At 40.6% G+C, this 15,417-nt stretch overlaps 1 protein-coding gene across 1 annotated transcript in view; it reads right to left on the minus strand.

Annotated features, from left to right (window-relative positions):
* Window positions 1-15,417, minus strand: part of ASAP1 (ArfGAP with SH3 domain, ankyrin repeat and PH domain 1) — a 356,486-nt gene that overhangs the window by 57,830 nt on the left and 283,239 nt on the right. The window contains exons 15-22 of the mRNA XM_053558755.1: window positions 14,281-14,329; window positions 8,500-8,663; window positions 6,362-6,495; window positions 4,980-5,071; window positions 3,175-3,361; window positions 1,930-2,015; window positions 724-839; window positions 500-567 (exon numbers count right to left, since the gene is read on the minus strand). Coding sequence (XP_053414730.1) covers window positions 500-567; window positions 724-839; window positions 1,930-2,015; window positions 3,175-3,361; window positions 4,980-5,071; window positions 6,362-6,495; window positions 8,500-8,663; window positions 14,281-14,329 — 896 coding nt within the window. The remainder of the gene's footprint in view (window positions 1-499; window positions 568-723; window positions 840-1,929; window positions 2,016-3,174; window positions 3,362-4,979; window positions 5,072-6,361; window positions 6,496-8,499; window positions 8,664-14,280; window positions 14,330-15,417) is intronic.

Below are 15,417 nucleotides of genomic sequence, written 5' to 3' on the forward strand. Positions count from 1 at the left end.
AATATAAAACTACAACCTCTGGGTCTGGAACTGGCACTTAGCAGAAACTCAAAGAGAATCATACTAACATGAACACGCACTGTTATTAAGTAAGGACTAGAAGGGTCAAAACAGTGAGTGTGCACAGAAGGATGGGGAGAGTCTTGGGAGGGTGGAACATTTAAAGTTTTAAAAATCACTACATTTTGGGCTTTACTTGCCCAATTTTTGGAACTGGATCCCCAAGTAATTTTTTACTGGTAAGGTGCAGAGAAAGTAAAAAGTGTGACCTCCATCCATAAGCCTTGCTGATAACAATACCTTTCAAATGCCTTTCAGCTCCTATGCCAAAACTGCACTCAAATGTGGATGACAAAAGTTTACCACTCTTTAAAATGTAATACAGTCCTTACGTGAAAGGACTTGTTTAATCCTGTTTAATCTTCAATTTCAGTTTGTTTTGAATGGCATTTTAAGGCAACTGATGTCTAATAAATTGCTTACTTCTATTTTTGCTTACCAGATCTTCACACTGGGTAGCTTTTAACCTCTTTGCTATGTCCAGGGCAGTTTCCCCAGCCTGGTTAACTGAAATAGGCAAAAAATAAATTTCTATAATTATCTAGGATACATCTTAAATGGCAGGGAACCACAAATAAGTTACAATGTAACATGCAAGTCTCAGTTTTACCTAAAGAACAACAAATGCTCTTACTATAAAGAGACACTTGGTCACACTCTTACCGATATCCACAGTGGGCTTGCTCCTGAGAAGCAGCTTCAAACACTCAGGTTTATTGTACATACTACAGTAGTGTAGAACCGTATTTCCCAGGGCTGTCTGCTTATCCAGGTTCCCACTGAAAAATTATAGTATCATTAGAAGAAATGACTCACTCTATAACTTAAAACTATAGGCGTTTGTTTCTGTGCTAGCAACTGAGTCAAACTTGAAATCTACTTATCAAAAGAGAAAAGTACAATGTTTCTAACATGACACATAAATTTATAAGCAATATAATGATAATAACCAGCTATTTATTGAGTGCCCACTATGGGCAGTATCTTGCACTAACATGTATTCTTTTATTTAATCTTTACAACTATCGGATGAGATAAGTACTATTAATAGCCTCCATTTCACACATGAAAACACAGATGAAAACACAGACAGGCAGAAGTGCTTGCATTTAAGATTATCAAGACAGGGATGATGAAGCTGGGATGTGAACACAGGCAGACTCCCTTTGGAGCCAATGCTCTTCACCACTATGTTATATGGAGCATTGCCTCTAAGAAAGAGGCCTGAACACATACAATCTGGCTTGTGTTAAGGTGCCATTTTTCACATATGGGTTTAAATCCCTTTACTATTTTGACCACTCTCCTTTGGACAAGCTCTGCTTCCTCCTTATCAGTTCAGCAAGTCCAAACTTCTCTTCAATATTACACTCATATCAGTATGTCCCAAATTTGAATCAGCTGTTGATCCAGCTACATACGCTGCTCTCTTACATTAAACTTATGAATGATGAAAACTCACAAATCTGGTAGTCCTGTGCTGTTATGTCCTCTCTTTTAACCTCTTCTAGAGCAGCAAAATTTGGACACAGAGATAGAATTTTAAATTCATCAAGGCAGGGGTTGGCAGATTACCTCCTGTAGATGGTATGTGGCTCACTGACTATTTTTATAAAGGCAGGAATAAAGTTTTACTAGCACACAGTCATGCTCATTTGTTCACATACCGTCTACGGCTGCTTTCACACTACGATGGCAGAGGTGAATACCTGTGAGAGAGACCTCATGGCCTGCAAAGCCGAAAACGTTCCTTATCTGCCTTGTTGCAGAAAATACTTGCTAATTCTGGGTCTTGACCCCTGACAGAACTGGTTTGAGTTAACTTATTACACATATCCAGGTATTTCAACAGAGAGAACCAAACCGTACCAATTTTGTACAAGGAAGTCAACCAAATGGAGAGATGTCTGGTCTGCAGTTCGGACTGCAAGATGAAGGGCTGTTTCCCCAAGCTCCTAAAAAGATAAAGAGGGAAGGATAAGTATTAATAGGGTGATGGCATGCCCTGTTTGCTTAGAGCAGCTTTGTTTAAATCAGTTGCCCCCAAGCAATTATTAAGAGCACCCTTTTGGCTGGGTGGAGTGGCTCATGCCTATCTTAGCACTCTGGGAGGCCATGGCTCCTGAGCTCAGGAGTTTGAGACCAGCCTGAGCAAGAGTGAGACCATATTCTCTACAAAAATAGAAAAACTAGCTAGCATTTTGATTGGCACCTGTAGTCCCAACTACTTGGGAGGTTGAGGCAAGAGGATTGCTGGAACTCAAGAATTTGGGGTTGCTGTGAGCTATGATGCCATAGCACTCTACCCAGGGCAATAGAACGAGACTTCAAAAAAAAAAAAGAAGAAAGAAAAGACCTATAAAACATAATAAAACAATTAAAAAAAAAAAAAGAGCAAAAGAGCACCCCCTTTCACTTTCAAATCCTCTCAATTTAGATATGGTCTCCAGTGATTTATAAGCACTTCATTATATGGCATTACTATTACTTAAAAGGAGTAATCTTTTACTCCCCTCCCCTGCCCCCTTTTTAAAGACAGGGTCCGGCTCTCATCCAGGCAGAGTGCGGTAGACATCACAGTTCACTGCAACTTCCATTTCTGAGCTTGAGCAATCCTCCTAGCTCAGCCTCCTGAGTAACTGGGAGTTTAGTTGTGCCCCACCAAGGCAGTTAATTTTTAATTTTTTTATTTTTTGTAAAGACAGGGCCTTGCTATCACTCAGGGTAGTCTTGAATTCCCAGCCTCAAGTCCTCCCGCCTTGGCCTTCCAAAGTGCTGGCATTACAGATGTGAACTACTACACTCAGCCTCCACATTACTTTTTTTTTTTTAAAGACAGAGTCTCACCCAGTCACTTGGGCTAGAGTGTAGTGGCATCACCACAGCTCACTGCAACCTCCAACTCCTGGGCTCAAGTGATTCTCCTACCTCAGCCTCCCAAGTAACTGGGACTACAGGCAAGCACCACCACACGCCTGGCTAATTTTTCCATTTTTAGTAGATGGGGTCTCGTTCTTGCTCCGGCTGGTCTCAGACTCCCCCTGATTATAGGCATGAGCCACTGCGCCCAGCCACACATTACTTTTTAACCCGATGATTTTAGCGAGGGCTTGCCTGTCCAGCTTCCAGCAGTGGTTCCATTAGTTCCACCCCTTCTGCATAGACTTGAATTAGTGCAAGTAAATCCCTGGATTTGATGGCTTCAAGCAATTCATTCAGTTTAGCTGAGGAAGTTGAACAGGTCTTCCTCGAAAACCTATGATCTACATACTTTGCAGTGATATATTCTTTCCGTACAGTCCTAAAACAGAACAAAATAAAGATTTTTATTTTCCAAGTGCTAAAAAAGCTTACATTTTTCTGATCATCATTTCTCTTTGAGAAGAGTTATTATAATTAAGACACTCTCCTTTTCAACATTTGAACTAAGCTTTAGAGCAGGTTGTTCCATAGAACAGAGACAGAAAAAAGAAACTGATATACATTTACTGGAATGTGCAGGTAATAAACATACACAGTTACAAAATTAACAGGCTCATAGATCACAGCACATTTCTTTTCTACCTCTACCAATGATGTGAAAAATTTGCTATTCACAAATACTTCAAACTCAGGTACATATAAATATATGAAGAAATGTGAAAAGTTATAACAATTCTGAAAGACCAATGGAAAGTTTTCAGAGTTTTGTGGAAAGGAGAATGTCCTTCTTGCAGAGTGCAGTGTGGGACTGGGAAACTATGTGGATTACACGTCCAAGATCTGAGGGGGAGTGATGCATTTTTCTTCTCTTGAGGAATCAGCGTCTTCAGTTCAGTTCAAGTGGCTCTTTCTGAGCACTTGACACACAGTCCCCTCACAATTAAAGGCTTTCTGACATTGGGGCAATAGGGAGAATGGAAAATTTGTCTAAAAATCAGGATACTAGAAATTCTAGTCCTATGGCTGATCCAGCAGTTTCCCTGCTCTGTCCCCTCAAGCCTGGTCCTCTTCTCATTTACCCGATTTCAGTTAACGGTACTGTCCATTTACCTCGATGCTTAGGCCAAAAACTCTGGGTGCCATCTTGACAATTTTCTTAAACATTCATATTTAAACTGATCAGCAAATCCTATTGGCTGTTCCTTCATAATATACTGAGAATTCAACTACTTTCATATCACATTCACTGCTACTATCTTCATCCAATTTACTCAAAACTTACCATCACCTCTCAGGGATCTGGTATAGCAGCTTCTTTCTGACCAGTTTCCACCTCCCCTCCACTGTCCATACACAGCACCTCCAGCCGGGCTTCCCAACCTCCGCCCTACTGACATTTTGGGCTGGGTAATTCTTTGTGGTGGACAGCTGTCCTACCTACACACTGTAGGATGTAGGAGGATTACCAGCCTCCTTGACCGCTACCTACTGGGTGCCAGTATTATCTGTCCAAGTCATGACAAAAGAATGTCTCCATACATTACTAAGTACCCCCAGGAAGGCCAAAGTCTCCCTTAGTTAAGAATCACTGAGTTAAACAGATTCATTTAAAATATAACTCAGATCATGCTATGCCTGTTTAAAACATGTCAATCACACTTGAGAGTATGGCCCATGGCCTCGGAAGCCCCACATAACCTGGCTGCATCTCCATCTCGCATGGCACCGCCTACCCATCTCCCTCTTGCTCCGTTCCCTCCAGCCACACCTGCCTCATGAAGAGCTGAGCTCCAGAGCAGGTGCTCAGCTGTGCTACTCAGGGGCAGGCAGTGGTGAGAAGCGTCTATGCACCCCAGAAATCTATTTCAAAATACTCTCTTTGCTCTATCTTTCCTTGATAATGGAATTAAAAACACTGTAAACAACTAAAAAGTTTTTAAGAGGGTACAAAAACAATTACAGAACGGTAAATTAGTCAATATATTAGAAATACTTACATATCACTTGAAGGAGTAGGTTTTGGTGAGGGGCTGGGCAAATTTGCTTCCATAATATCATTAAAACTATTGTTTCCTACATTCTTGGCCAGCTGTAACAAAGCACAATACAGCAAACTCTTTACTACTGGTTAAAAGTTTCTTATTATTTGCTTTTGAGATTTCTAAGCATATACTTTCCCTCATTTGACTTAGAATGTAAATCATCTCGTCAACAAATATTTACAGAGTATTTATTATGTGTCAGGTGCTGAACTTTGAGTGTTGAAAATACAGAGATAGGAAAAACATGTTCCCTCTCCATAAGAGCTCACAGTCAAGTGGGGCCATTGACAAAAAAAATCAATGTGTACAAATACAATGTCATAAATGCCAGAATAGACTAGGACCTGGTTCTACCCACACACAAACTATCCAAGATTAGTTCAGAGCAAGTTCCATTATGTGGATCTAGGCTAAAGACATAATGAACAGTAACAGTTCTTTAACTGCCATCATGTCTCTTTCTTATACTGAACAAATTTACTTTCAGGAAAGAAAAGGAGATAGAATTAATTTGTATTTAAGTACAGATTAAGATGCTGCAGGCAACAGAGGACCCAGGAAGCATTTTGTTTCTGTGTTTAAGACCATTCCAGAAAATTTATACCAAAGGGCCTCTACTCATTCGTGTAATTTTGAGATCAACGCAAAGAAATGTTCACACCTCTTGGGGGAAAATCTCAGATTTATTTTGGCGCACAAGTGTTTAGGATTTGGAGTTTCCTATTACTAGTTATCAAACTGAGTTTCATCAACATAAGTCAGGGAGATAGGGCAACACAATTTCTGTACTAAAGGATGTTCATAATCATTTTTGTATTATAAAGCTAAACACAACTTCACAAATTTTCTCCCTTACTACCTACAGGAGTTATAGGTTAAATAATAACTGGTTTTATGATAGTAGTTAACGGGCCACTCTTCTAATTCATTTGTACTTTCACAAATTTATAAATTAACAATGTAACTGATGAAAACTCTTTAGTCATTATTTTTTAATAACATAAGCCCCTAGGGAATGTGAACATTTCAATTTAACTGCTATTATAGTATGAACCATATGAAAGCGCTAATTCATAAAGAAAAAAGCAGTTTGAAAAAGTCCATCCCAAAGGAAAAGAGCTAGTTTCACTGAGCTAATTATAGAAATGTATAACTTACTCTTTCTTCAATATCAAATGTAACCACAAAAGTTACATTTTAAATATTCACACAAATTAAAAAAATCCAGGAATTAAAATTCTTTGTAATCAGCAGAAACAAAAACCCAAATAAATATTCTAAATATATTCATGATAATAAATGTAAAATTTTATTCTAAAGTATAGGTTACTACTTACCAAGAGTTCAGAAGTTCCTAATTTGTCTAGTTCCAAAGACTGAATGCGAGAAATATGAACTCCCATTTCCCTGTGGATGCCAGAACACTCTATACAAGTCAAAATACCCAAGTTGGTGGAAAGCCAGGTAGGTTCTGTGGAAAGAATGTTGAAGACAACGAAACAAACAAGATATATCATTTTATTGTGCCAACTACAGAGGAAATTAAAACAGCTGTAGTAAAAATTGTTAAGAATTATTGTGAAGGAAAGAATTAAACAGAAGACAGGATGCTTGTGGGTTAGCCAAGAGGCTGTTACAGAAGCTACCCTTTGGCACTAAATTGAAATAAAAATTAAGCACTTTATCCTTGTGACAGCGTGAGAAAGGCTTTTCTTTCTTTTTTTTGAGACAGAGTCTTATTGTGTCACCCTCGGTAGAGTGCCATGGCGTCACATCTCACAGCAACCTCAAACTCTTAGGCTTAAGCGATTCTCTTACCTCAGCTTCCCAAGTAGCTGGGACTACAGGCGCCCGCTACAATGCCTGGCTTTTTTTTTTGGTTGTAGTTGTCATTGTTTGGTAGGCCTGGGCTGGATTCGAACTCGCCAGCTCCAGCGTATGTGGCTGGCACTCTAGCCGCTGAGCTACAGGCACTGAGTCAGAGAAAGGCTTTAGTTAAGAGATCCTAGGCGACATCCATAGGCCTCATGAGAGACATTCTCTCATGGCTGCTACCATCTTTGGCAGCAATGGATGGAAGGCCTATCAGTGCTGCTCTTAAGAGCCTGGGTTCTGCAGCCATCACTGACCTCCAAGTTACAAGTAACATTAGCTTCACTTTTGTTTTGCTTTTTTTTTTTCGGTAGAGTGCCATGGTGTCACAGCTCACAGCAACCTCAAACTCTTGGGCTTAAGCAATTCTCTTGCCTCAGCCTCCCAAGTAGCTGGGACTACACGCACCTGCCACAACGACCAGTTATTTTTTTGTTGCAGTTGTTGTTATTTAGCTGGCCCGGGCTGGGTTCGAACTCGCCAGCCTCAGTGCATGTGGCCGGCACCGTAATCACTGTGCTATGGGTGCCGAATCACTTCACTCTTGCTTATGGCTTCTCCATAAGCACTTCTTGGTAGTGAGACCACTGATAAATATTGGATGTCAAATGTATCAGTGACCTAAGGCTTTTTTCCTATAACCTCCAATGGCTCCAGAACAGTGGGAGAAATTACCACCCTGTCACCAAAATCTTCAGGGTTCTGTGTATGTCGAGCTTTGTTCTGACTGGTCAATACCTCAGCATTTACTACATGCTTGCTGTTTCCTCATAGTGCAAGTCACTATTAAACTTGTACATGAAAATGGTAGAAAACTTGAGAATTCTGAGAGGCTCATGGTATACTGTGTAGAGATAAAGGGTATACCACAGAACTCACAAACACCATGTTTGCATCCCTATTCTGACCCCACTACCTGTGTGATCTTACACAACCTCATTCAACTTCTCGGAGAACTATTTTCTTTGTATGTAAAGTGGAGATAGGGCTTCTGTAAGGATTCAAAGAGATAACGTAAGCAAAACACCTAAAACAATCCTTAGTAAGGTAGAAACACTCAATCTTAGCTATTGCCAATACCTAGGTAATATAGTGCTATTTGAAAATGGAAGCTTGGAGAAGGTGACATCCATGTGGTACAGAGCTTAGGGAGGGTTTCACTGAGCAGGAAGGAAGGAAAGTCATGTACCAATTAATTTCATCTGCCCCATTTCACTAAGTTCTCATAATAAGAGGTTTATTATTTCACTTTTAAGATGAAGAAACTGCAGATCAGAATAGTAAAGGGCTCATGGACTATCCAGACAGTGACTCCAGGGCCCTTAGTGTCTCTGTAATGTTCACGGTGCTTATTTAACTGGGCCTTATAGGAAAGGTGGCATTTTGGCAGATGGCCATTTAGGAGAGCAGGTGGGAGCTTTCCAGGTTGAGAAAACAGCATCGGTATGGACAGCTTAGTGGTGAGAATAGCCACGTTGGGAATATGTGCTGTGTATCTAGGTGTGTCCAGAGGACACAAGGCTTTTATATAACTGGCTCATTTTATTTTCTACAGAAAGAGAAAAAATGTTTAATAGGCCAGTTCAAGTACGGGGACTAATACCTGACGAGCCACAGTCACAGCAGACGTCATTTCCTGGGAGCCGCTGGACATCTTCGATGATGGCTTTTGTCAGATCTTCCAGGCTGTTCTCCCCTGTGCTCTGCTCTCCCCGGAAGGCCATGGTCAGAGCCTCTTCTTTGCTGTTCGTCAATACTGATATCCATCTGTTTGCAAAACACAAGAGGAAGCAGGCCTTTATCATTTTCTCCTTCAATTGTAAAAAAATCTACTTTCACCAAGAACTTCCAAAAAGAAAACTCCCTCCCCAAATAGCAATGACATGAGGAAAAATAAAAGAAATTAAACTTGAACAAAAGTTAAGAGTTAAAGAATGGAAAGCAACACAAAGGGTAACTGAGAAGAATGAAAGGAACAGGTAAGTAAAATCAATCTACCTGAGGGTTTGAATGAATGCACACAATGCTCACATTTCCATGTGGACAGAATAAAGGGAATGTTGGAATGGAAAGGACTAAATGGGGGACCAACCCAACGGAAGGATGAGAAAAAAATGTTGAGAAATGGGAGGAGTCAGGAAAGAAAGCTTAGCAAAAGGAATGTGTTCTGGGCAATTCCACGTCAGTGGGGACCCTTGAAAATGAAAATGAGAAAATATTTCATCAGCAGCCATAAAAATCTATGCACACAGAAAAGGCGTATTACCATGGAAACATGATGATATAATACGAAATGAGGACGGGAGGCTATTGTACAGCACACCCACCATATGTTACCATATGTACCAAACAAGATCCCTTTCCTACTAAAACAATATATAAGAACCCAGTAAAGGGGAGGGGATGATTAATAAACTATGAAATAACTATAAAATGGAACAATTAAGCAGGCATTAAAATTTAAGTTTTCAGATAATTTTTGGATGACATAGGAGAAATGCTCACAATAAAACATTGTAAAATAAGCAGGAGAAAAACCTGTTAGATGATTTAACTCCAATTTATGTATATCTTATGTATTTCTGTTTGGGGAAAAAACTAGAAGGAATTTCACAAAAATCTCAATAGTGGCTATTTCTAAATGATTTTCTATAGGAAAAGACTGGTAGAGGAATTGCTTGCCTCATGACTTTCTGTAATTTTTCAAATCTATAACAAGCCTGTATTTTATGAATAAAGGTGAAAGAGCAAAATTTATTTAAAAAGAAAATGAAAAACACTTTCAAACCACTATTTTTTCTTACCTACTGCATAGACAGCTAATGTTTGCTCTCAATAGATAATACCAAGGTTCAAGAATTGGGTCTCTTCTTTAAATGTTGAAAGATGAAATGGATATGAAACAAAGCACTGTCTGCAAGAGGTTTGAATAAGTAACAATGACAGGAGGAAAATTAAAAACAAGCCATGTTCTTGGAGTATGTGAGTGTAAGTCACACCTCTGACTCTAGGTGGCGTTCACTTTCTTGGAGAAGAATGTTTGCACAGCCCAACTTTTCTGTGATGTAGAAAACCAAACATTTCCGAACAAGCTGTCTAGGAATTGGTGGGGTTGGCGTTTGATACCTTCTACATTAAACATCACAGTATCTTTTTCTATAATTTAGTCTCCAGTTATAAACCAGAAATTCTTTTGTTAAAAACAATTCAAGTAGGGCGGCGCCTATGGCTCAGTCAGTAAGGTGCCAGCCCCATATGCTGAGGGTGGTGGGTTCAAACCCGGCCCCGGCCAAACTGCAACCAAAAAACAGCCGGGTGTTGTGGCGGGCGCCTGTAGTCCCAGCTACTTGGGAGGCTGAGGCAAGAGAATCGCTTAAGCCCAGGAGTTGGAGGTTGCTGTGAGCTGTGTGAAGCCACGGCACTCTACCGAGGGCCATAAAGTGAGACTCTGTCTCTACAAAAAAAAAAAAAAAAAAAAAAAATTCAAGTAACTGGGTTTAGCAGGACTGGTCACAGTATTTTATCAGCAGCACTGACTGATGCTACAGGATTTTGACTACAGAGTTTCTATTTTGTTTTCCTCAAGCATTATGACACCCGGCTATCTGCTTTTGACCAGTATCTACTATGTATGAAGTATTGCAAGTTTTTGAAGTAACATTTGAGCAACTTAAATCCCCAAATCTGAAACACGTCTGATCATAACCATTTCAAATAAGGGATGTTCAATGTGTAGCATCTTCCAATGAGCCTCTAAGTTAGGGTTTATGATACTTTATACCTAAGCACACAGGAGCTCAGGAAGTTACTTGTTCAAGGCCCTGCAGCTAGATTGTGTGAAACCAGATTGGGATGAAAAAACACTTTTGTTAACTCCCTTTTCAGAGTTCCTTCCATTTGCCTCTTTACTCAGGAGCTCATGACAAATAAAAATGCCTCTTGGGGATGGGACACTATTATTAGAGGACTTTACTTAGCAAATGCAAGCAGTGTAACCTGACTCTTTATCCCTCAATGATTCCCCAATAATTAAAAAAAAAGTCATGGGAAAAAAAGTCATGATAATCAGAAAATATGTATTTAAAGAATAATTTTCTAGAGGACATAATTCAAGTTGGGCAGAATGAAATGGTTATATGTCAAAAGGGCCAAGAATGAAAGCAACTACTTCTGACAATATTTTTTAACTTTTAAATTATTTTAAAGTAACAAGCATACCCCCAAAGTATAAGAAACAAAATAATGTATAATTGTATTTTAATACTTTAAAAGTCACTTTTGAGTTTTATAAGAAAAAAATTAATTGGCACTCTGCTAGAAATTTTACACATTTTATTCTCTCAAAACCCTGCAAGTGAGGTACATAATCCCCATTTTAGTCATGAGAAGACCGAAAACAGGTGATCTGGCTTGGGAGTCTCAGGTGAGAAGATTACTTGAGCTCAAGGAGTTTAAGTCCAGCCTGGGCAATAATAGTGAGATCTTATGTCTTAAAAAAGAAAAAAAAAAAAGCCACTAACTAGCCGAGTGTGAGCGACAAGCCAAGTTGGCCTGACTTTAAACATGCATCTGCTCTTTTTGTACCTTCTTCTTCCTTCATGAGAAGGAATTTCTTCACTTAATGTCACTGGACATTTTCACATGAGAAAATAACTCAATAATGTAGTGAGATTGGCTGTATGTACCTTAGAGTAAACGAAGAACTGAGGCTGCCCGCAGGGGCATGTGCTTTCTTTGTGAATGCCATTACTTACTGCATCACTCAAACCAAAGTCCGCTTATCACCAGCACCCAAATAGAGTTCAAGTGCAAAATGTGCAACAACTTCAGACGGACCAAGTAACCATTTAACTGAAAACTGTCAGGTCCCACAGCTAAGAAACCAAACTCTACACTGGGACTACAAGTCATTAAGAGTAAATACAGAGGTGGCGCCAGTGGCTCAGTGAGTAGGGCGCCGGCCCTATATGCTGAGGGCGGTGGGTTCAAACCCAGCTCCGGCCAAACTGCAACAAAAAAATAGCTGGGCATTGTGGCGGGTGCCTGTAGTCCCAGCTGCTTGGGAGGCTGAGGGAAGAGAATTGCGTAAGCCCAAGAGTTAGAGGTTGCTGTGAGCCGTGTGACGTCATGGCACTCTACCCGAGGGCAGTACAGTGAGACTGTCTCTACAAAAAAAAAAAGGGTAAATACAATATGGAAGGCCTGGATTTGAGACATAAGGGAACAAAAAGAAAGTGAATGGTCCCTGCCTTACACCAAGTGCTTACCTGTTTTCCAAATAGGGCTTTGAGCAGAGGGAAATAGGATGAAAGAGTGAAATCAAAGAAGGGGACAATATGCCAAGGGGATTTTGGAATTTTGCCTGAGTTCAAATCCTAGCTTTCTAGGACTGTGACCACGGGCACACTATGCCTCTGTTTCCTCATTGGCAAACTAGAAATAAAAAAGCCTCTACTTTCTGGGGTTGGGAGGATTAGCAAGCCAGGATGTGCAATCAGCATAGTAAGATCTCCATTTTTCTAAGAAATATTACCTCTCTCTGAACCTGTGGGTGGCGGGACAGCCCTCTGACTTCGCCCTTTCTCATTGGATTTCTAGTCACTCTCCAGCTGGCCAGCTCCATACCCATAACATGAAGCCATCGACTGCTTCTTTCCTATTCTGTTCTGTTGTTTCTAGGCCATCAGAGCCTCCTATTTGGAGTGTATTTATAACATCTCATTCCTTCATGAACCAGCTCTGGTTTATCTTCCTCTAGGAAATTATCTATGAGCAATACCCCCAAGAACCCAAGAAGCCATGTACACTCAATCTGTGGCCTCCTCTGTCCCCAAACTCAGCACCTGTACTGCGTCCTATCACCTTTCTCCTCTAGTAAAGACGGAGTTCCTTCAGGGCAGGGGCTCCTGCTAATTTAGTATTGTATTCTCAATGCTTTGCCTGATTCTTGGCATACAGTTGACATTCATTTACTATTCGGGTAATGAATAGCTAATTAGAACTTTCACTTCCTTTTTTTCTCTCTCAGCTTTTTACTTTAAAGCTGTTTCTCCCAACTCTGCATCCTTTCTACTACCTCTGTCCTATTCTCTTTCTGATCCCTTATCACTTCTCCTTTGAGATAGGGAAAGAGTAGTATTCTCCAGTTTATGTGTATGTGAGTGTGAGAGAGAGAAAGTGAGGATAAGTATAAAGCCAATGCATGTGTCAACAGAGTTCTGTGGCTCCACAGAAATAATCAAGGAAGGAAAACAGCAACTAGTGTGTGCCACTGATGACACGGGGAGCTTGATACTTCATGAGACTTAGTCCAAATTACCCCAAGTACTCGTTAGAAATAAAAAAAATTTGAGGGCGGCGCCTGTGGCTCAGTGAGTAGGGTGCCGGCCCCATATATCGAGGGTGGCAGGTTCAAACCCAGCCCCGGCCAAACTGCAACAAAAAAATAGCCAGGCATTGTGGCGGGCGCCTGTAGTCCCAGCTGCTCGGGAGGCTGAGGCAAGAGAATCACGTAAGCCCAAGAGCTGAAGGTTGCTGTGAGCCGTGTGACGCCACAGCACTCTACCGAGGGTGGTACAATGAGACTCTGTCTCTACAAAAAAAAAAAAAAAAAAAAAAAAAAATTGAACACTACAAAAAACGATAATTGCCCACTTCAACACAAATGTTCCCCTGCTAAGTAGCCGAGAATGTTACAGTCATACACTGTCTTTTCGTCCAGGCAAGATACGGGAAGGAAGGGGGAATGAAGATGACTCAGGACCAGGGCTAATGTTGAAAAAAGGAGGGCAGGGGCTGCCTACGCTTGCATACCTGGTCAGGTGAGTGCAGGATTCCAACCCAGCAATATGTGATACCAGACCTGGTTCTTTCTCCTACACCAGGCTCCTTTTAACTGAGCCATGTTCACCCCAGTGAAAGGCACCGGCCGGTATTCTTTCTTCAGCATTAGGCTCTCCTACTCCTCCCACAGTAACAACCAAGTATCCAGGGAGACTGGTGGATGCATTTAGCCACCAAACAATAAGGGAACCCCTTCTAACTATAGGTGAAGTGACCCAAAGGTATGCAAGACACAGTCCTTGCCCTCAAGAAGTTCTCCGGAAGTAGAGCAGAGGATCACAAACGGGTGTGAAGAGGCCTTGGGCAGAGAGGAGGGAGTAACAAGCCCAGGGTGATGAGGCTTGAGCAGAACCCTGCAGGAGGCATCAGAGTTTAGTGAGTACACAAGACTGTGCACCATGAACAGAGAAGAGCCACAGGGACGCGGGGGGCTGCAGCAGCATGGGGAACCGGGGGAAGTAGTTCTTACTAATGAAAAGAAAATGTTATGGTACCCTGTACAGGAGAAGGCACTTTTTTGATCTAAGTTATAACTACTTACGCTACATAATCCTGTTCATCTTCTGCCTGAAAGTGATATGTCCTATTATCTAAAATAAAAAAAAAAAAAAAAAGAAAGAAAGAAAGAAAGAAAGTGAAACTTCAGAAATTAGGGCACCTGTAAGGTACAATGCAATTTTTTAAAGTTCCCAAAGGGAGGAAAAACAGTAAAAATAGGATTTTAATTTTATTTAAGTTTTATACCATGTGTTTCGGCAGCTACACAATTCATTTTGTCTATATTATCTTTCTTACATGCAATAGGAATACAATAAAAGAACCAAAAATATGTGCACGTATCTGGCACTTCTTTTGAAAAACTAGTAATGAGGAGGAAAGGTGCTATCTGATCCAAGTGCATTTCCACGATAAACTGGAGGGACTGCTACCAATTCAGTATTTTCTTTTTCATTTTCAATTTGATTGTTACTGTTGTTTTTTTTTTTAACATATCTTTTCAGAAATGATTCATTCACTGTTCTCCTGTTCACTCCACTCTGACACTTCACCCACAGGGCAGCTGCAGCAGTAGGCATGCTGTGCTTCAGATGTGCGGGCTATTCTCTAGCTGAGTAAAGGTTCAAACTCCACTACCCTGGTAAGGGAAGGAGTGGCCTAACTCAGATACTTCAGGCAGGTATATATGAGGGAAGCTTTTTCTTAAATTTCAGGATTTTCAAGGCAGCTTCAACACAGTCAGGTCAAACTAACGTTCACAGAGTACTTCCCAAGTGAATGCTCCAGGCTAGGTAATCACGGCCCTTATCTCTCTGGGGAGAGAGATGACATGTATGTTCCAGAACACTCCATGGGTAGCAGTGCCTGACAGCCCTGGCTGAGTCTCTGCTTTATTGCTGTGTGACCTTGTGTAAGAACCTCTATGAGCCTTAATTTTTCTTAAGTAAAATGGGAATGTGGTAAGGATTAGTTTTTGTATATGAAACACTCAGCACATAATACATGCCCTATAGCTGATGACTATTATTAATAACCTACAGGTTCTCAAATCTTGGGGTTCCTGGCATTTTGAAATCATATAATAATTCCAACTTTTCATATTTTTTTCTCATCAACAACCCAAGAAATCTCTTGGTTATGAAAATTATGGAGAATCTAAACTTCATAAAGATTAGACTGC

Source organism: Nycticebus coucang, chromosome 13, assembly GCF_027406575.1.
Source record: "Nycticebus coucang isolate mNycCou1 chromosome 13, mNycCou1.pri, whole genome shotgun sequence".
NCBI classification, from domain to species: Eukaryota; Metazoa; Chordata; class Mammalia; order Primates; family Lorisidae; genus Nycticebus; species Nycticebus coucang.